Source organism: Heterodontus francisci, chromosome 18 (genome assembly GCF_036365525.1).
Source record: "Heterodontus francisci isolate sHetFra1 chromosome 18, sHetFra1.hap1, whole genome shotgun sequence".
NCBI lineage: Eukaryota > Metazoa > Chordata > Chondrichthyes > Heterodontiformes > Heterodontidae > Heterodontus > Heterodontus francisci.
This window is the reverse complement of record NC_090388.1, coordinates 74,911,888-74,934,772: the sequence shown is the minus strand read 5'-3', so window position 1 is coordinate 74,934,772 and position 22,885 is coordinate 74,911,888. Positions and strand designations below refer to the sequence as shown.

At 42.9% G+C, this 22,885-nt stretch overlaps 1 protein-coding gene across 2 annotated transcripts in view; it reads left to right on the top strand.

Annotated features, from left to right (window-relative positions):
- Positions 1-22,449, top strand: part of pnpla8 (patatin-like phospholipase domain containing 8) — a 76,558-nt gene extending 54,109 nt beyond the window's left edge. For both annotated transcript variants that reach the window (XM_068051003.1, XM_068051001.1), the window contains exons 9-10: positions 18,133-18,328; positions 21,524-22,449. In XM_068051003.1, the coding sequence (XP_067907104.1) occupies positions 18,133-18,328; positions 21,524-21,798 (471 nt within the window). In that variant the 3' untranslated portion in view covers positions 21,799-22,449. The remainder of the gene's footprint in view (positions 1-18,132; positions 18,329-21,523) is intronic.
- Positions 22,450-22,885: the final 436 nt, after the last annotated feature.

Sequence of the window (22,885 nt, the reverse complement as noted above, 5' to 3'; positions counted from 1 at the left end):
CTAATTTTCACCCTTCTCTCACCTTTTACATGGTCCATCTCCGACACTGCCCTTCCTTCCCTCCATCTCTGGGGATAGGCTGTCTACTAATATTCATTATAAGCCCACCGACTTCTACAGCTACCTCGACTCTGTGATGCAACCTTCCACGACAGCGCTTCTGATATGTCTTCCTTTTTCCTCAACCGAAGATTCCCCTCCACTGTGGTTGACAGGACCCTCAACAGTGTTCGGCCCATTTCCCCTACCTCTACCCTCACCCCTTCCCCTCCCTCCCAGAACCGCGACAGGGTTCCACTTATCCTCACTTTCCACCCCACCATCCTCCACATCCAAAGATCATCCTCTGCCATTTTCGCCACGTCCAGAGTGATGCCAAAACCAAACGCATCTTCCCTTCCCTTCTCCTGTCAGCTTTCCGAAGGGATCGTTTCCTCCGTGACACCCTCGTCCACTCCTCCATTAGCCCCACCACCTCGGCACCTTGCCCTGCAATCGCAGGAGGTGTAATACCTGCCCATTTACCTCCTCTCTCCTCACTATCCCAGGCCCCAAACACTCCTTTCAGGTGAAGCAGCGATTTACTTGTACTTCTTTCAATTTAGTATACTGTATTCGCTGCTCACAATGTGGTCTCCTCTACATTGGGGAGACCAAACGCATACTGGGTGACCGCTTTGCGGAACACCTCCGCTCAGCCCGAAACGATGACCCTGAGCTTCCAGTTCCAGTTTCAACACTTCCCCCCGCCCCCCCCTGCCCCGCCCCTGCTCTCATGCCCACATCTTTGTCCTGGGATTGTTGCAGTGTTCCAGTGAACATCAGTGCAAGCTTGAGGAACAGCATCTCATTTACCGATTAGCCACACTGCAGCCTGCCGGACTGAACATTGAGTTCAGTAATTTCAGAGCATGATGGGCTCTCCCTTTTTATTTTTATTTTAAATTTTTTCTTTTTTACTTGTTTTTATTTTTAGTTTGTTTCTACTGTGTCTACCCACTTTTTGTTCGTGTTCGTGTTCGGGGCCAGGGCTGTTTATTTTTCTGTCAATTAACACCCTCCCTGTACTAACGCTTTGTCTTTCAGTGCACCATTAACGTACCGTTTGCCTTTGCTCCATGACCATCTGGTCAGTTATTCTCTGTGACCTTGTCCTATCCACATCTCTTCTGTTATCTCTTTCCCCACCCCCACTTGCTTTAAACCTTTTACATTTCTAATATTTGCCAGTTCTGATGAAGGGTCACTGACCTGAAACATTAGCTCTGCTTCTGTCTCCACAGATGCTGCTCGACCTGCTGAGTATTTCCAGCATTTCTTGTTTTTATTTCAGAGTTCCAGCATCTGCAGTATTTTGCTTTTATTATGGAAGGACATTGCTGGGCTTTACTAGGTTACCCTCTATGGTCAAATAGCTTGGTGAGACTGACCTTTACACTGGTTGTTGCTGGAATAGGATTTGTCTTTTTTTCAGATCATTGGCTCTGCCTCATCTGCGAAAAAGATTTGCATGCGGATGATGAGTTTCCTAATGACCCAATGGTAAAGACAGCAATACAGTGCAAAAAGTGGCTGCTTCAGTTCCTGGTATCTTTTGAATTCGCTGATCTTCATTAATCTTCAAATTCCTCCTTAGCCTTGTCCCCACCATCTCAAACCTCCAGCCCAACAACTTTCTGGGAACTCTACTTTCCTCCAATGTTGACAACTGTGCAACCCCACTTCCTTCATCCCATCATTGTCTTCAGCCGTCTGGGCCCTAAGCTCTGGAATCCATCCCCTCCCTAAATCTCTCTGCCTCTCCTCCTTAAATCCTGTCTCTTTGATCAAGCATCACCTGTCCTAATGTCTCCTCCTTTGGCTCAATGCCAATTTTTCTTTGACGACACTACCTGTGAAGTGAGTTGGGCCTTTGCTATGTTAAAGCCACTATATGATTACAAGTTGTTGCTGTTATAGGCAGTCACAGGAGCTTCAGCACTCCTGACCTACATAGAGTAGCAATCAGCCAGATTTCAGACTCCTCACCCCTTGCAGAAAGTCAGCTTGTGTAGTCAAAGTGGGAGATCAGAGTTGGATTTAGCTTTGTTGCCCACTGTGCTTACAGTCTACCAATACTTTGCTGTCTAGAGTCATGAATGAGGGCTGCCAACTTGGGTGAGGTATTAAACCAACATTAGTCAGCATCCTGAAGAGAGAAGGGAACATCGAGCAAAAAATGCTTGAGGGGGAAATGTATCACAAACCAAAATTCTCCATTATTTTCAATTAGTACTTTCAATATAAATGCTAGTCTCTCTTTATTAATGCTGTTGTATTAAATAACTCTTCTTTCAAAACTTCAGAAAAAAAAGACGTGGCTGCATCTTATGGTAATTCTCAGCTATCTTGGTATATTATATTGATTAGAGTGAGTGTACAGTGAAAGCTGATGCCTTGGATTTTTAATGGTTGATATTTTTCTGTTAATTTCATACTGAAAATCATGTGTTGAATTTTCTGAATGTTCCATTTTGTAATTTGGTTACAAGCTTTTGTTTTTACAAAAAAGGGAAGTTGAAAAGTCATAATTTAAGCTGTCTGTCACAGTCCAGATTATATGGGTTTTCACACAAAGCATGTGATGAAATGATATTACACATGATTAAAAATATTTTAATAGTTTTTGGTAACCTATTTGAAACTTTTGAATTCACCATATAGAGAACTGAACAAAAGCAGAATAGAGCAGAACTATTCCTAGTCACAAGTAACCACTGTGAAGGTCATTGAAATCTTTTCTATCATCTGGAAATGCCAAGTGTGTTCTTACAGCTGTTATTACAGAAAAGTTGTTATTGATTCGACAGTTTATTTTCTGAGCTTTGCAGTCAGCTCCACTATAATATAGTCTCCTCATAGTTTTCACAGCCTACCGTCATGTGAAGAATGCCTGTTCTCCCAAACAGCACAATATGAAATAAACACAAACATCTTGTTCATTTTCTTAAAACTTGGTCATTGCAGAAGCTAGTTTCTCTAATTGCCGCAACATGATTACATTTTCCACTTATTCTCATTTGATAAAATTTCCCCCAACAGTATTTTTTAACGTCTCCAGGTGGGTGGGTTTCTGTGCAGGCAGCAGGTTGAAACACTTGAACTGTTGGCAAATTGGCAGGAACCTGCTGACTTCCGCTTTCAACCCGAGCACGTTCTTCAGCGTGCGAGGAAATGCCTGTGGGACAGACTGGTCTGCTATTTAAACATGCAAATTGTCCATTAGTTGCTATTTTAACCCAGGATTCTGACTTTAACTCTGTGCACACAAGTTTCCCAGTCTTCCTGGAACTCGCTAAGTTTAAAAAAAAAAGGCAAGAGGATAGTGGGGATTGATGGGGCTGAGCAATTGACAGGCAAGAAAGGCTTTAAATACTGAGATCTGACACCTACTTTTTTGCCTAAGTAAAAAGGCTTTTGCTTACGAAGGTTGAGTGTATGCTTTCAATTCTTTGGAGGGAATTTCCAATATTTGTCATTTCTTGGGAGTTTTCTGCCATTGATATGCACTTCCCAGCTCTCAACCTTCACAGCAGCATGAGAGCCTCTTTCTGCACCTCAATCTTGGACATCAGATGAGGAACAAGAAGACTAACATCAGCAGAAGCCTTTTTCTCAACCACCTGCTGCTCCACACAACAGAGGTGATGAGCGCAGACCTCCATCTCACAGGAGGCGATACCCCCAATGCACAGTATACAGGCAGAAGATCAGTTTTCTGGACATGTTTGAGCACCAGTGCCTCAGGAGACACAGCAATCACCTGACAGGAAAGTCTAACATTTTGCAGCTTCCTGGAAGAAGACCTCCTGCTAAATGAGCCAGGTGAGTATGCATTACCAGCGGTGGTCAAGGTCACCACAGTCCTTCATTTCTTTACCTCCGGCTTCAGGGATGTGCTGGTGACATTTGTAGAATCTCTCAATCTGCTGTCCGCAAATGCACCTCGGGTGGCGGACACCATGTTTGTCAGGGCCATCACTTAATTGTGTTTCACTACTGACGAGGCCAGTCAGAATGAGCAGGCACTCGGATTTGCTGTTCTGACTGGATTCCCACAGGTCCCAGGAGCCATTGTTACACAAATGCAATCTAACAGGGCGCCCCAGATCACCCAGGATTGATCATCAACCGAAAAGAATTCCACTCTATCAATGTTCAGCTAGTTCTGATGAGCATTCTGCATCTTTTGGAGGAGCAGAAGGAGCCTGATGCAGCAAGGACGCATGTAGCCACACACTTAGCTGCCAGAGACACACTTGACAGACTAATTCAGGCACATTTCAGTTATTCTAAGGCAGTACAACCATTTGGCACACCAATACTGAACCCACCATGATCCTCCCCAACCCCCAGCACAAAGCAGTTCCACAAGCAATGATTCATCCCTCTTACAGACACCCGTTCCTCAGGGGTTGTTGATGAAGAGGGCTATTCTGAGCAGTGGTGGAAAAAGCATTGTCAGTCTTTCCAGAGCACTGTGCGTGATTGGAGGAGGACATTTCTAACATCAGCGCCTTCCCGTTGACATCTGCAAGGAAAGAATGGCCACCTGCATGAAGCATCAGGCTTGGCAGGCAGTAAAGTGCTTGCTGGCCTTCGCCTGTGGCCTGCAAACTCATGCTGCCACCGTAAGCAGGATTGAGGAAACTCTTCTTGGTTAGCAGGGAAGTGTGGGTGGACCATGAAAGGGAAGATGGTGAAAGGGCACTTGGAAATGGATACTCTGCTCAAAGTGCTTCCTCTCTTGGCCCCTTGCGACACCCCTCTTAATTCCCGCCATCATCAGACCCCTGCAATCTGCCTCCTGTCCGAGTCTGTCCCTGTGCAGGGGCGGGGGGTGTGGTGGGAGTCTTTGGTGCTCAGAGGGCATCAGCCAAGAGAATCTGAGCAGTCAGAACCATGGACAGTGGTTAATGAGACATATGGGATCTTGGGCTTCATAAATAGAGGCATAGAATACAAAAGCAAGGTGAACCTTTATAAAAACATTGGCACAGCCTCAGCTGACGTGTTGTGTCCAATTTTAGGCACCACACTTTAGGAAGGATGTGAAGGCATTAGAGAGGGTTCAGAAATTATTCACATGATTGGTTCTAGGGATGAGGGACTTTAGTTAAGAGGTGAGATTGGAGAAGCTGGGGTTATTCTCATGAGAATAGAAGTTTGAGTGGAGGTTTAATGGAGATGTTCAAGATCATGAGGGGTCAGGGACAGAGTAGATGGGGAGAAACTATTCCTGCTGGCGGAAGGTTGAGAATCACAGGACATGACTTAAGGTGAATGGCAAAAGCACCAAAGGCATCGTGAGGGCAAACTTTCTTATGTGGCGAATGGTTAGGATCTGGAAGGCACTATCTGAAAGTGTGGTGGATGCAGATTCAGTTATGGCTTTCAAAAGAGTATTGAATAATTATTTAAAAAGAAAAATTTGCAGGGTTACGGAGAGAAAGTGGAGCAGTGGGACTAGCTGCGTTGCTCTTGGAGAGAGCCGGCACAGACACGATGTGCTGAAAAGCCTACTTCTGTGTTGTAATCATTCTATGATTGAATAGGCTAAATTTTCCCAGTCCATTGGGGTTGGGTTGGGAGGCGGGAGGGGTCGGATTACCAGCGTAGAAGGCGTTGCGATGGAAACCTGAAGTCTTCCTGTCGCAACATGGTATTCTGAAGGGCAGTTGATATGACAGTTAAACAGGCAATTAACTTCAATTTTACCAGGGTTTTCTGATTTTTCCAGAAGTGTGCAGGAAAACAGGACTTCAGAGCCTCACCATGTATAGGGAGTAGGTGAGCTAGTGGGAGGTCAGTTCTGGCTGCAGATGGCAGCCATTGTGAATCGTAGCATGGCTTGGCAGGAAGCATGGAACAATGTGGAGATTGGCACTGCCAGTCAGAAGAAGGGGAAAAATTGCCAGAACTGTGGGGTATACTAACAGAGTACCATCTTAGAGCTGGCACTTTGTGGGTAAAGCAGGGAGGTAAGAAGCCTCGGAGACTGAGTGAAGCTACATGCCACAGGCCTCATTCACTCAGGTTTTGGTTTCTCCAGTGAGAAGGAGTATCAGAGAGGGAATGCGCTGCAACCACAGGGAGTAGGGCAGCAGGAGCATCAGCCTCAGAGTGGGGTAAGCACCCAGCCTCCTGTGGCAGGAAGAGGTTACCCGACTCAGCTACCATCAAATATCGTAGTAGCTATGTCGCCGAAGACTCCGCCTCTCCAAGGAGGCCGTCACAGAGCTTTTCAGAACCCGTTCCCCACTTCCCCCATGCACTTTCAAGGATGAATACTGAGTGACGAGGGCTACCCATAGAAGACATGGCTAATGACCCCTGTGAGGAACCCTCACACTGATGCAGTAGAGATACACAACACCTGCCATGGCACAACTCAAATGACCATCGAGCAGGCCATAGGGCTTCTGAAAATGTGGTTCAGATGCCCAGAACAAATGTGTTGCATATCGTTGTGGTGTGCTGTGGAGAGCAATTGAATAGTGAGGATATCATGGAGCGCGATGTCTCCTCTGATGACGAGGAGATGGAGGAAGATGATGACTAAGTGCAGGATGCTATAGAACCTCAGGGACTACAGGTATGGTGCCATGAGATATGCGCAAGAGAAGCTCAGGGACACATTGATACATGCACGTTTCGCATGATCCTTAGTGACAGATACATACAATTCAATGAAACTTCAGCTTCCTGCAGCTCTGTTGCCACCTGCTTCATTGACCATGCCATTTCCCTTCACCCAGTAAGACATGACCTGCAGCATGGGAAATGCCTTGACCTTGCGCGGTGAGGTCTCAACCATCACATCCTTGACAGAGCTAGGTGCTCCTGAAGTCTCAGCAGCCCACACAAAATGCAAGGAAACCTCGTGCCTTGTCTCAAAACTCATTTATTGGCGAAGAAAAAAATTGCAAGACTGCATGCTTCAAAAGAATATTAACTCGTGAACCCTGAGCTGGTAGGCGGAAATGTGGATTCGAGGTTACAAACACATCAGTCATGATCTTATTGAATGGCGGAGCAGGCTCAAGGAGCTGAGCGGTCTATTCCTGCCGCATGTTCGTATGAGGGCAGCTGGGTGCTCTTCTTATATCGCTAAGTGTGCTTCTATGTTGTGCACCCCCTGCACTGTCTGCTGAGGTGGAGGCAGGCACCTGACCTTGCTGCCCCTGAGGCTTGGAGTACCTCTTGCACAAGTGCAGGAGCTTCTTCTGTTGTCACAGCTATGTTATGACCGAGGCGGGATGAGTGCACTGTTAATTCAGTCCCACTTCTCCACGGGTCACAGATCAATAAATTTTCCCACTTACCGAAAACAGCCAATTAGATACTCTACTTTTGCCCCCAGAATACAGTACACCAACCAGGTTTCTTTAATCAACAACAAAATTAACTATTTATTATAAATGCAAATCTTAACCAATAACAAAGTAAATCTATATACAAATTCAGATATTAAAGCTCCTTATTTCCCTAGCCCTCGTGGACACACACATCCAAAAAAAGGGTTAACTGGGGAAAAAAAAGATTTTGGTTTACAGCTGTTTCATAGGAATGCAAGGAGTTATAAAATAAATTCGTCTGTCATGATCTTGAAGGAAGTTCTTCAGTTTAGTGAGGTGTTCCAAAGTCAAATAGTTGGATGCCACTTGAAGACTTTCCAGGGAGGTTGATGAACAGTCCGTGATGGGTATGCATTCAAGGAAATTCAACTGCAGCAGTCTTCACATAAGTCTCCCATCAGGGGTGTAGCAACAGGTGTCCATTCTCTGTTACACATTCAATGTGAAAGTCCTTTGTAAAGAGACAATATTTCTGCAAACGTTCAGGGTTTCTTAAAAATGCAGGAGGCAACAGTACCACTTTTGATGCAGGGATTCTTTACAGAGAGGTAACACTTTTTCAGGATCTTCTGATCTCCAGGCAGGTCAAAATCAAATTTTTGTCCAAACTCACTGGCTTTTAAAAGTTCAAAACTGAAACATCCAGAAACAAGTCACATGCCCAATCATAAAGTGTCTCTTGTCACTCAGTAGCTCTGAGGTTAAACCCCTTGCTGGTTTCCTAGAAATTACCTGCTTTCTTGTTTACGAGTTCAGCTTTTTGTTGAACTTCCTTTCAAAACATCCATTAAGTTCAATTATTTGCAGGTGTCTCAATGTGCACTGAAATCCTTTTTCAGTTTTTTAAAACATAGAATCCTAAGTTTTTTTTTTAATACCAAAACAAAATCCTTGTAACAGCTATGTGATGGGCTGGTGTCACCGATAGAAGAGTTGAGGAGCCGCTGTCAATGGCAGGAGCACTGACAGGAGTCTCAGATCCAGGAGGCAACCGCTACTCTGCCCTCCTAGCACACTTGAGGATTGCAAGGACCTGGCAGTGGAGTCCATGCACTTCGCATCCCCGCCCACCCATTGCTACACAAAGCTTATGGAGTTGGCAGTGGCATGCTGGTCCGCGTGCATCTTCACCATACACTGGGTGGTTTGTTGGATATGGCTCTCCATGAGGGTCGCCAGTCTCTCAATGGAGGAAGCCAAGCGTGTACACACCAGAGACATGGCATCATTCATGGCCTGGGTGGGCTTCTCCATCGTCCGTGCCAGGGTGCACATAGGCTCTGGCAGATGTTCCCTCACCTCATACTGTAGCTCCAGCATCTGGCACCTTACTGATTACTCCAGAGGCATGTCATCAGCTTGAGGCTCAGCCGGGAGATTCCACAGTCCTCCGAGTGTCATTGGCCTCAGCTGGCATGGCCTCTGTCAGCTGCTCGCATGCCTGTGGTATGCTGACAAGATTGTGATTCCCAGATCTAGTCGAGAACAGTTACCCACCGATGAGAGTATCTGTGCTGGTGGAGGGTGCAGGGGAATGATGTGACTGTGCATCCTTTGAGGCTCCCTCCTCCTCATAGGTGGATAGCTGTTTTTCCCCCCCCACCCACCCCTTGCTCTTGCCTTTGACCTGCTTGAGAGAGAAGATTAATTGGAGGGTGATGTGTATTCCATCACTCCCTTCAGACTACTTCTAATGTGGAGCTCCAGGTGACCTGTGGTGGATACCTGAACACTATGCCTTGTGTTCGACAGAGGCTTTGTTGTGCCTATCCATTCAGCTACTCACTCTCCACTCCTGTCTCTCCATCAGCGATGGAATGGCCCCCATGTTGTCCAAGTTTCAGAGCTTCCTCCTCCATAGGGGTCAGGATTGTGAGCAATGGGATGTCACTGTCGGGCTTTGCCCTTTCCTTGGCATTGTGAGCTGTCTTCTCCTGCAAGCGCATAGATGGGTATTGTTAGTTGCCTGACAAAGGCAATGCACAACTTCAAGCTGGTGGCCACTTGACTGTCCATAATGTGCTGCTGGAATGGCTCCTACATGTGGTCACAGAGTAGCAGTAGTGCAAGTTAGTTCTGATGGACTGGGGCCGTTCACTAAGATGCCGCCATGCCTGTGACAGGCAATGCTGCTGACTAGCCCCATTGCCAGTGACTAGGTTGGCATTTCTTTTCTAGAAAGCTCAACCTCATGCATAGCCACACGTCAGCCCCTAAGGAAAGCAATGTGTGCTGCACTCACTTTGGCACATTACATGAGGTCATTCACCTACTTGTGGAACTACAGCCAGGTTCTTGGGACAACCCCACAGCTGCTGACCTCCTCTGCAATCTCCGTCCAGGCTAGCTTGCTCTGGCGGGCAGGTTTCCTCCTCCCGTCTTGCCTGAAGGAGACCCTGCAGGGAGGCATCGCTAAGCTGTGGGGCCACCTGGGATCTTGCCTCTGCCATTCTTTGTTTGACAAATCTACTTTTGCTGCTCTTCCTCTTAAGCTTCTTTGTAGCAGGATTGATTTAAAGGAGTGCTGGTAGCTCTTTAAGTATGTCGGCAGCAGATCCAGCAGTGTGACCTTACACTGCCACTGATGCCTTACTGGATGCCTCCTCCACCGGTTGGCAGTTAATTGGCCAGCCAACACCAAATACTGGTCCCCAGCCCATCATAGCACCCCCCTGGTGGCGGGGACTCGAGCTCTGCCAAGAAATTCAGTCCTATGATTCTATGTGCAGGAGTAGGCTGGGGAGTGCCAAGTGAAGGGGTTTGTATTTGAATGTGCCATGTCACTCACCTTTGCTGCCCTTGTCAGGTGGTTAAACCTCCTGCAGTACTGTATCGTATTGACGTGCCGAGGCACCATATTCCTGCTCATTTTTTCCCCTGCCACTTCAGCCATGCCTACATGCTTTCTGAAATAAAAACAAAGTGCTGGAAATACTCAGCAGGTCTGGTAGCATCTGTGGAGAGAGAAACAAAGTTAACATTTCAGGTCTGTGACCTGTAATGTCATAAAACTTATTTTCTGAGGCTGCTTTCCTTCTCCCATCCGTGGTGAACAGAATTTCCCTGTCGGCTGTTACAGCCCACAGCATTATCTTCAGAGACGTCTCAGAAAGGTGTGGTGTTGTCTTTCCATGTTGAGCCTACACCTGTGGAGTTCTGGGTCTGTCAGATCACATCTCCTGTCCTTCAGTTATGACCCTGGCAGAGTCCCTTTAAGTAGTGGCACTGATTCAGTCTGATGCAGGTCAGCATCACACCCACATGCCTAATTGGTCAGGAAAGCTGGAAGTCAGATGCAAATGCAGTGGCTGGGTTAAAAAGGCACTGACAAACACACTGCTGATATCTCCAGGATCCCAATGTGCTGCCAGCCTCCCCCACTGCGAGCAGGTCTGAAGATTAAAATTCAGTCATTAATCTCTGATCTTCCAAATAACTGAAAGGCTTAAGATCCATGTAGAAGAGCAAAGTACTGCGGATGCTGGAAATCTGAAATAAAGACAAAAAATGCTAGAAGATCTGGCTGCATCTGCAGAGAGAGAACCAGACTTAACAATCTTTCAGCTTGACAATCTTTGTAAGAACAACTTCTGAAAAAGGTCATTGACCTGAAAGATTCTCTCTCCACAGATGCTGGCGCACATTCTGGATATTTCTAGCATTTTCTGATTTTAATTAAAACCCATGTACTTGTGCATGTTTTTTTTTAATAGCTTTTGAATTCTTTAATAAACTGCAAACAGGTAGCATTGCTCTCATTCAGTGATTAATGATTCAATTTGACATTCAAACATGCAGAATTAATCTGTACAATAATACCTAAGCAGTTGCATATCTACAAAAATATTTTTCAGCTACCCAGATGCATTGATAAATTTTTCACCTGGCACTACAAGAAGAATCCCCCAACCCCCCCCCCCCCCCCCCCCTCCCAACCCATCAACTGGTATATACATAGACTTGGACAGGTAGGGCAGTTTGCCAATATAACTTCTTGGGTGGGCAAGTGAAATGATGATGAATTTGCTGCCCCAGCTCTCATTTACTTGTGTTATGGACTTTAACCATTCCATGATCTTGACAGCTGCCTGGTCGGGTTCCTGTGGGTAGGTAAACAGCTGCAAATATGTCTAAAATGCCTACAACTCCCCAAGCTCAAGGGAGGTCTTAGACATCATCCAGCTTGGGTATTGTTGCTTGGAATAAATTTTCCCAGCAGAAACCATGTCTTGAGGTACTTGATATAAGTACACCACTTGTTCTGGTGTTTTTTTTTCAGCAACAAAACTCATAAATGCAGTTTTTGAGCCAACATCATTAAAGTTTGCCATCCAGTCATAGAAAAATTGAAGCCTCACCTCTGCTTTGTTATCCAGATAGGAATCTGTGGACTCCGATAATGTAGCTCCCATCCAGTGTGTCTTCAGCAAAAAACTGAGATTCAAGTTTGGTGGGTCACCCAAAATGACAGAAGTAGCTTGCTACTAAGCCAATAAATACAGGGGATAAGTAGAAGAAAGAATTCTTGTAACATACTCACGGCATGTGTTTTTTCTCAGCCCCAGAAGTCCAACCTGATCTCACAGATCCCTCTGAGGACCGTTTTGTACATAAAGGACATAGATGTTCATGAGTAATTGAACTGTGATTTTCAAAGGTGAAGCGCGAGCGTTTTAAAAGCTTGATTAAACTATGGTTAGTTCTATCCATGTTTTGTCAGCAATATTCGTTTCATAAAAGAGAGTGGAGGACCAGTCTGACCAGCTTTCTTCATGAAGCTGTCATAGCGCTGGACATGGTCTCCCACTCGTCAATTATTTTAACCAAAAGTTGATGTTAGTAGCTGGGAGCAAGTAAAAGCTCAAAAAGGAAAGGCGAAATAGGGATTAAAATTTAAATAAGAAAGCCTTAAGTGGCTTACATTACTAAACAAATGTTCTCTATTTGAGTGCCATTTGGAAGCTGCTCACAAACTGAACAGAGTGGTTTCTCTTCCACCCCTACCCACCCCCCCCCCCCCCACACTAACCTCCAGAAATTAACATTATTGTAATGCAGCTCCATTTTTGAAAGATTAGCCATCATTGAATGATTAATCTTCTAAATAATTTAATTGGGAAGCATGTAATAATTTATTCTGTGATTGGCAAGTTCCATTAATGAGCATTCTCAAGTAGTAGGAACTTTTAACAGAGAAAACTAACCATGTATTTGTGATATCAAGTACACGCTTCCATTCTGACTTTGCTACATTGTTGATTCTGTTTCTCTAGTGACGTTTGATGACATTGGAAGCAATTATACATAGAAAACAGTAGATTCAATAAAAACAGCAGATTTGAAAATGTAACTGCATCTATTTTTGCAAAATGATTTTTGAATGAAAACAGAAAATGCTGAAATTACCCAGTGAGACTGGTGGTATCTAAAATGCAAAAACAAATGTTTTGGGTGGAATAATTGTATCTCAAAATTAGGTAACTTTTTTCAGATGAAGACCCATCCTGTCTTTACAGATGCATATAGGTTTATTGGATTTTTTTGCTTCTTAACCTGTCTGTTTTTAAACTAGAGTCTCCCTACATTGTGCACCTTCATCTTGATTTAAAATGCTTTCAACACAAAGGGGATTGGTAGTTCTGCTATCAGGGTTAATATTGCAGTATTAAGAGGTTTGGCATCTGAGACAGGTCATAAAACTCTATTTATGTAGGAGGTCTGCAGATTCATAACCCTGCTTTACACACTACAAGTTAGTCACTTATTTATAGTTTGGCCAGAAGAGATTTAAAATTTATGCCCTTGGAGAAAGAAAGTGGTATGAGAACATAAATATGTTGGGCTAATTCTATTGTGGTTTTTCAATATTTGTCCTGTCGGTAAAGGATATATTTTAAATTATACAAAATATAAACAATGGTTTCCATTCTTTATGCAGTAATACTTTACACCTGATTGAAAATCATTTAGGCTTTTTCTTTTGTAATTTGTCACAACTGGCATTTTTCTTATTAGATTAGATCATTCATTCTCTCTCTTTATATTTATTGTATGCATGCTGTTAGTGAGCGCCAAAAACATTCTTTGGAATCATTAATCACTCCATGTTACAGTTCATTTGCTAGAGTTGTGAGCACTTTATAATCTGTTACATTTAAATGAAGTCCTGCATTCACCTTTGTCATATTTTTGGCCTTTCCATTCCCTTGTACCTTAATTAGCTGTAGGTAACTGTTAATTGGCATATAAACCGTACGTACATAATATAAAAATGTATAGGTAGAAGTCTGTAGGTACTTCAGAGCGATAATAAACTTGATCTGCCAAATTAATTGTTAATTCAATGAAAAGATAAATTGATCATAAGGCTGCTTTAATGTATTGTAAATAGGTCTTATGGTTAAAGAAACTTTTGATGAGTGAAGTCATTCACCATTGCTTTTGTGATAGGATTTTACTTTATTTAAAATCCTATTAATCACTTGAAGTACTCCAGCATATTTCCAACTACCACAATCTGTATTGAGGTTTTGAGGTGCTTGGCAGGCTCTCCAGCAACCTTTGACTATGAATTCTCAGAATGCTGGTAATATTATGGGTACACATAAATTGTCATACGCACACTAATAAAAACAAGCTACAGTGAAACTTGTACGAAAGGGCACATCCAAAAAATGGACACTTACTGACAAGTACCAAATAACTTGCATTATAATGGATACAAACTGCACTTGAAACTGCAGACACTTGTAAGTTATGGATGACATCATGTGATCCAACATCGCATGGTCAGAACTTCACATGAGCAAACTTCCAGGACTGTCTCCAACCAGAGTTGACAACCCTAATCCACCAGAACATTAAGTATTGATAGCAGTTATCAATGCAGCACCCACCTCAAAACACTTCAAACATAAGTAGCTGCACCACAGGGAGGGAGTGGGTCCTGAATAGGGATCTGCAGGGCTTTAATCACTCTTCCCTCCTCCCCCAACCTCCAATTTGCCTGGGATCTGCCAGGTACTCCAGCCCTACGGCAGTCATCTTGCTCTGTACTGATCCCAGAATCAGGATATCCTTCCCGAAATGGAAAAGGATGACAATGAACTAGGAAACGCAACAATCAGAAATAAACTGAAATTCATTCCCACTGACAGGGCTCCAGAATTAGGCACAATTCCAGGTGAGACTGAAAAAAAGGATGCTAGAAGTCTGTTTTAATATCTTATTCCTCAGTACTGAAATGTTAGCCTAGATTACTGGTTTCAACTCACAACATTTTGACTCTGAGGTGAGTATGCTACCCATTGAACCATGCTGACAGCCTGCAAAAAATAAGCTTATTGGGCAAATTGACTACAGGTTTTTTTTGCATTCCTTTGGGGTGATGTGGAAGTTGTTAATGGGTTTTGTCCATTTAACATCTGAGACCTGAAAGCCCATGCATATCTGCTCAATTATAGAAAGAATTAACTGGGATCAATTTTGGTTCTTTTTCTTCTCAGGAAGTGGGGTATAGAAAAGGAAAATTATGAAGGAGATAATTGATTTTGTTTTTAAATGGTTAAGTTTGGCATTATAGCCACACTTGAAGTGCACTTTGTCAACAAAACAAAGCAACTGAATAAATATTTAAAGAAAAATCCTTAAAATATCAGGAACTGACTGTCTGAGAGTTCTGTTGCATTGAAGTCATTTATCAGTGATTGCTAAAACCTTCACTGGAAAGGTGAATTTAATTGAGATCATATTTATCGTATTTTGTGGAGATTATTTCAAGAAGGAAATGAAGCAATGTGATCACATACTGTATGTGACAGAAACTCTATATACTTTTATAAAGTATTCATTTTGTTTGAAATTGGCAAGTGGGAGAATATTGTGTTGTAGATAGTTGTGTGATTTATATTTGGTAGGGAATGTTTCATCTTGGTCTATTCTCAACAAAGATAATTTAATGGACCTCTTGAGGTCATTGAGTAACAATATTGTCTTTGGTTTCCACACCACCGATTCCATCCCTCTGTGTGTCTGAGGCTGAACCAAACAGTTTGTAATCTTGGCATCCTGTTTGAACCTGAGATGATCTTCTGGCCAAGTCCACCTACTTCAATCTCCATAACATTACCTATTTCTGCTCCTGCTTCAGCCCATCTACTGAAACCCTCATGCAAGCCTAGCCATTGTTACTTCTAGACTTGACTATTCCAATGCTCTTCTGGCTGGCCTCACATCTTTCCACCTTCCATAAACTTGAAGACTGCGTTTGCTGACAATGCAACCACTAGGTGGCGCAGTACTTGCACATGCACAAATGCAGGCTCTTCAACTGGAACGTCAGTGTCTGCGACGTTCAGGCAGCTGTCAAGATTAAAGATGGCGCTGCTCAATTTATCAAAGAAAATGTTTATGGCTAGATCGTTATAGCAAACTAAACTTACATTCAGTTGGATGGAAGCCCAGTAATATGCTACTATGTAGTTACAGGATACTAACTGGATTCTTCAGATCCATTTAATATTCCAGTAATCCTATTAAATACAAAAGGAATTTTATGATTGAATTTCCATTGGACGATAGTAAATTGGCACCCCGATTGATGGAAAAGAAAATCGGGGAGAATATAAAATGTACTCCCAATTGGTTATTGTGATTCGTTTATATGACTGACCAGGACTGATTTCACCTGAACGCAGCTACTAGCTCCTGCCCCACTGGCTGCTGTTCTTCCCCCGGCAACTCGCTTATTCCCCCCTCCTCCCTACCGGCTGCTTCCTCCCCTCAGCCGTTCGCTGCGGACCTCAGCTCCACCAACCCCCACCCCCCCCCACCCCGAAACATCCCTGGTCAATTGTTCCCTACTCACGCCGCCCCACTCTCTGGTCACTTGCTCGCTCCCCGCCCCACCCAGCTACCATTTGCACATTTCCCTCCTCTTGGCCGCTTGCTCCCATGTTTGATCAGTCACCAGGCGCTACCCGAAGAAGCAAGGCGGGCTGCCAGGGGTGAAGGGGCAACGTAGGAGCGAGTGGCTGAGAGGAGGGAAGCAGCGCGGCTGGACGGGGGGAAGTGGCGAGCGAGCGGCCGGAGAGCTGGGTGGCGCAAAGCGAGGAACAATCGGCCGGGGTGGGGGAGGAGCAGTGGGGTCCGGAGTGAGCTGCTGAGGGGAGGAAGAGTCGAGGCCTGGAGTGAGTTGCCGACAGGGGAGAGCGGCTAGTGGGGCGGGAGCGTGTGACCGCGATCGAGTTCCAGCCTCGGTCACCCATTCAGCCGCTTCCTCCAGCCGAGTGGGGGGCTGGATGCTCGATGACATTTTATCGCGCATGCCCAAAGATGGACCTGTTGCGGATACGCGAGGGCGTCGTCCTGTGCATGCGCCACTGAGTCCTGGCAAGATGTAGCTGTACATGTGCATAGATTGGTGTATCCTTATGATGTCAACATGCTGGTGAGTTGTCTGGAATCACTTTGAAACTTGAATCTCTGTTGCCCATATTCAGACTTGCACCAAATCCTGTTCACCCATGACTTCTGTACTCACTAACCTTCCAATCCAGAAACAGCTCGATCTTAAAATTCTCATCCTTGTTTACAAATCCCTCCATGACTGCACCCCTCTCCCCACAATTTCTGCAATTTCCTCCAGCCTTACAAATCTGAGATTTCTGCGCTCCTCAATTTCTGGCCTTGTGTGTATCTCCAATTTTAAACGTTCCTTCTTTGGTCTTGAGTTGTCTGGGCCCTAGGCAGTGGAATTGCCTCCCTTAGCCTCTCAACCTCTTTAGCCTCTTTATCTCTCTCTCCTCCTTTTAAAATGCCCCACAAGATGTACCTCTCTTCACCTGTACTACTATCTCCTCATGTGACTTGGTGTCAAATTTTGTTTGATATTGCTCCTGTGAAGTACCTTGGGTTGTTTTATTACATTAAAGGTTGTATGTAAATTCATGTTGTTTTTGTTGTATTATCAATGTGTCTTGCGCGACTATAATTCTAAAGCTTAATTGTTCTGTGCTGTATCATTCTATGATTCTATTCTGCAAAAAGATCCTTTAATACCGGTGTTTCAGAATAAGGCAGGCTTCAACCATAAACATATTAGAAGTCATTTACAATCCAAGTTTAACATTACAATATCATAACTATATGATGTATCATATCTTTCTCAGTCTTGGTTTCTTACACTATGGGCTTTACGCTCTCACCTTGGCTTTTCAGTTGCCAGAATGTTTTTTTTTAAAGTCAAGTACATTTTTGGTAATATTTATTTGAAAATGTGGCTTAATTGATATAGGCAACCCAAAACTGAACCTTAGGAATGACAAGTCCCAAGTTTGGTTCCAATTATACTGAGTCAGTTAATCTCAACCGGCATGGTAGTAGAGGCTACAGTTGTCCTAGGGTCCCTGAACAAGGTGCAGATGGAGAGAAAGATGGGAAACAGCCAGAGTTTCCTTCTCTGGTGGCTATCCAATGACTGCCACTGGAAAGTGTCCACGTATGGAAGTAGGGTGAGGATGATTGGACTTGGCTCTGAATACTTCACAATCTACCAGTGTTCACTAGCAAAGAATAGCTGTTTCAGCACGTTACAAGAGGATAACTGGCACTGGTGGAATTGTACCCCAACATAGGTTTGCAGCTTCAGAAGAGGAGAAATTGGTAAATATCCAGTATAGTATTTAAGTGGTTGTGTTGTTGCCAATATATTTAAATCTGCTTTTCTCCCCTATAGGATGGTGGCTTGCTCATTAACAACCCTTGTGCATTGGCCATACATGAGTGCAAACGTCTGTGGCCAAACACACCCTTTCAGTGTGTAATCTCTCTTGGAACAGGGCGTTACGAAACGCTGGGGAAAAATAATGTGACCTACACAAGCCTCAAAGTAAAACTGACGAACATAATCAGCAGTGCCACAGATACAGAAGGTTAGTACTTGTAAGAATGACATCGAAAGGTATTTTTACGATAACTGCAATAGCAGGTTTTCTTGGCCATCAGCTGAGCTCCCATATGCTGAAGTTATACTGTCCTAATGTAGAAAATGTGTTGCAGATCTTGCTATGAAAGGTCAGATCAAACAAAATGGATGAGTTTTAAAACCGCTCAAAAATAAAATAATAGATTTGGTGATTATTACTGACGAAAATTGAAAATGAGAGATACTAAAATGTGTGTGATTACTGAAAAACTGTGCGCGTGCGCAAGAATACACCCAAGATGTGAACCATTGCCATGATTTAAATCCAATCTGTTGGACCTTCAAACTGCAGACCTCACTTGGGCCTTTCTACATATGACTCAGCCAGAGATGATTGATGAGAACATTAGTGACTAACATGGACACACTGAAATTGTGGTAAATATGCATCGAATGCAACCTATGATGCACACAGCTATTCTTGATGAAAGGCCCACCATCAATCGATTTTTAATGTTGGCAAGCTTTATAAGCTATGTACCTCTTTCAGACATATTTAAAGCTTGACCTTCAATGGAATAAATTCGAACAGTTTTACATTTTAAAAAATCCTTTCAAGTACAGTGTCCACCCCCTGTCTCCTTGTGTTGTTATTTTTGAGCCTGATAAATGCTGTACTCTACCAGAGGCCCTTATATTTTTTTAGAAGGAAAAGTCTCTCTTTAATTCCATATATTGTACTATAAACCGTAATATCACGGGGGCACTTCTGTGTCGGAGCACAGCACGCTGATAAAATTCAGCCCTATAACTTACGTTAGTGTTCTAATTTAGAATTAATCCACCCATGAGGCAACACTGGCATGAATAGCCCTTTCAAAACCTCCAGAGAAAAACAACCACTTAGAAATATAAGCACAAATAAGTATAAGGTAATTGGGTTTTGAGGGCCAGTTTGTTGGTGCAGCAGGTTGAATACCCCTGCCTTGAACCAATGCCTGCCTCCATTTATTTTTGACTATTTCTGAGAGCTGAATACTATCTTATCTTTTTCAAAGGCTACAGTTATATGATGAGCTGTCCAAAACAGGTACTATTTGTTCATAAATTATCTTATAACATTAGGTCTTAAATAGCAGTTGATGGATACACCTTTGAGATTGGATTTACAGTAGCTAAAGGTAGTGAAAAACAATCACATCTTTATCACTGGAATTTGAATGTCCAGTGAGAGCCATTCAGTGAGCTTTAATAATGAATATTTTGTGATATTTTCAATTCATTTTTCCCAGGCTTCAAATAAAATACATATGACACTGTAAATGGCCCATAGTGCAGCACAAGTACAATCAATAATCACAGACTCAATATTGACAGCTGGCTGTTGAAGTGATAGAAATGTCAGCTGCTTGCAGGGGGTGGTATTAACTTCGAAGTTGTTTGCAAGAACAGTGCTGCAAATTGCAATCTGCTTTCTCCTGATACTAGTGATCATTGAAGTTTCTAATTTCCTCAGCAAAGTGGATTTTCCAATTGTGTTCTTTCATCAGTGTTTTGTAGTAATGTCATTCACTGGCAACAAGATAATCTGCCTAATGCAATTCAGTTGAGATCATGCATTCATCAAAGCAGAGTCCCAATGACCTATCTTGTATCACTTTACCACATACACAGCTCTTGATAAAATGATTCAGATGGAAGAGTATTCTTGGTAATCAACAAATATATCTTCCACAATAATGCAATTTGCAGAACATAATTTATAATTTCAGTGATCATTTGTAGGTCATTTTGAATTGATAGCCTAGTGTTCAAGACCTGATGATTCAAGTTGGAACAGAAGGATCAGTCCATTAAAATCTATTAGCCCTCATCTATTGAATGAGTGTTGCATTGATTTGATAGTACTATGCATAAGCAGCATAAAAATGGAAGATACCTGTAATAGAGTTAATGCACTCTGTTGCATTTTTCATTTATTGCTAGCAAATCTTTCTCTTTCCATTGCTCATGGGCAGTTTGCATTTGCTTGTTAATTTTACACTTCAGGACAGTGATTGACTTTTATTTTACATCTGTATCAGTGATACAAGACTTTCACATATATGGTTAATTTTTAAATACAGTAGAGTCTCCCACTTGCCATAATAGATCACTGGTGAATAATTTGAGACTTTCCAAATTGCTACGTACTAACTGCTTTGCCTCTCCACATCTGCCTGCCTCTCCAGCAGCACTCACCTGTAACTCCTGCAGACCAGATCAGCTGGCACTGCAAGATTCAATAAATCAACTAATCTGATTTCCCATGCACTCAGATGCATCTGTGGTTATTGTCTCTGCCATAGGCCCAAGGATATCAGCCAGAAACATATTTTTTTCTATCTCTCTTCCCTGCTCACCAGCCCAAAGTCCTCTACTGAGATGAGTGATAAATTGCAAAAGCAGTTAACTCCAGCTGCCCCATCAGAAGTCTCAGAAGCACTAATTTCAACCGAGTTGCCAGCTTGAAAATCAATACAGGACTTGCCATTTTAACATGATGCCCTTTGACAGTAAGCTGCAACTGTGATGTAAACAGGAGATGGTGCCACAGTGGGTTAAAACCCTGTTCTTTTACCTCTGGAAACTGTTTTGAATTCAATCCAGAATGAAGGAGTAAGAAGTTCTGACAATTGCAAAGGCTTTCTGTGTAATTAGCCTTGGCAGTTTCAACCCACTTCATAGTGGGTGTAGGTTCAGAGCATGCTGTAAACTTGGCACTAAACTCACACTTGGATGTCACGAGAGCTGTTGTAGGAAATAGGAATGTTGCAGTGTTGCAGCAAGATATTAGTGATGCTGAGGTTAGAGTGTGCTGGTTGAAACAATTAAAAATAGCCTTTGACCTGTGCTAGGCATGACCCAGGAGGCATTCATTCTGACAAAGTGCTTGCAGTGTAAAATATTCTTTCATAAAGCCTGAAGCGAGAAAAATTCATTTGGCTCATCAAGCCCATCCATCCAGTGTGTAGATTCTACCATCGACTTGCCTCCCTCACTTTGAACCCCAACTCAAAACATTGAAAAGTGACGTACATGAAATAATAAAATGTGCACAACCTCCTTCAACTTTCCCATATATACCATCTGCCTCATTTATATTCACCAATTCTTGAACTCTCCTAAGCAGTTTTCTTTTTCTTTTAAACATTTATTTCAGAAGTTCATACCATGCTTGATGCACTTCTGCCTCCTGACACCTACTTCAGGTTCAATCCCTTCCTGAGTGAGGATGTAGTGTTGGATGAAAATCGTAAGGAGAAGCTGAATCAGTTGCAAATGGATGGGACCCGGTACCTTGAACGGAACGAACCCAAGCTCAAGAAGGCTGCTCAGATACTTAGTCAGGAGAAGGGCATGTTTCAGAAAGTATCCAATTGGTTTAAATTAAAAGCTGATATGTATGATGGCCTCCCTCTTATTTCCAAGTTGTAAAATAAAAATGCACATTTCTCAATCTAATTAGCAACCGTATCCGTGTAATTTCATCATACTGATCAAATCAAACAGAAATGCTTCAAAACCTGAGAAGCAATATTGAATTTCATTTAATACTTGAACCAACTGTGTTTTTAAAGAAGTACCAATGCTGCTTATTTTACACATTACTCATCAAGCTCCATTCTCATCATGCTTGTAAATTGCTGCTTCCTTTGTCTTCGATATCCGGGCGATGCTCAGTATATTTCTGTGGATATAGCGTGTCTATTCTGTGCTGAACTTTGGTTTGCATTATTTATTCCTCCTGCAATCAGATGTTTCTTTGTGCAAAATAAGATATTTATAGATTTGAAAATATCAATATGATTTAAATATTTACATGATCATGCTAGTTGAAGATGTAATTAGTTTATTTGCCCCTAAAAAAAAAAAATTGTCCAACCACGCCATACAATTTTCAGTCTTCAAGATATTTCTACGACCAGGATTGTTTGAAAGCTGTTCATGTTCTTAATGTAGCCACTGGAACATGCTCCATTTATACAATGAATAATGTAGAATTTATGTCTGTTGTTTAAGTGCACACTTTATCCAATTTCCTCATCAACTGTAACATACTACGTTTCCATTTTTTCTTGCATATCAATAAACTTTGTAGTTTAAAACTAGCACAGTGTTTATTTTTTCTTAGCAAGTGGTTGTACTCTGCCAGTGTTATTTTCTTCTCTCCTGAAGGTGTTGGGTCCTTGATTCCAAAGGTGCTGCATGCCCTCTGAGGCCTCACCCAAATTTCGAATATTCAGGTCTGTTAGCCTTGACAGTGTCTGCAACTATCCAACTAGAAGAGGCATCAGAATCTCATTATCCATATTTGCACACTTCTGTGTAGGTCTGCCAGTAGTGCTAAGGCAAGGTGCAGCACCCTCCTGCAGCTGAAACTGAGATCAGCTAACAGCCCAGATCGGCAAACAAGCCCGAGAATATTCCTGGTCTACACAGCTTAGTTGTTTAGCAGAAAATTGATTGGGAAAATGTAACAATTATTTTTATCAATATAGGCACTTATACAGAAGGACATGCT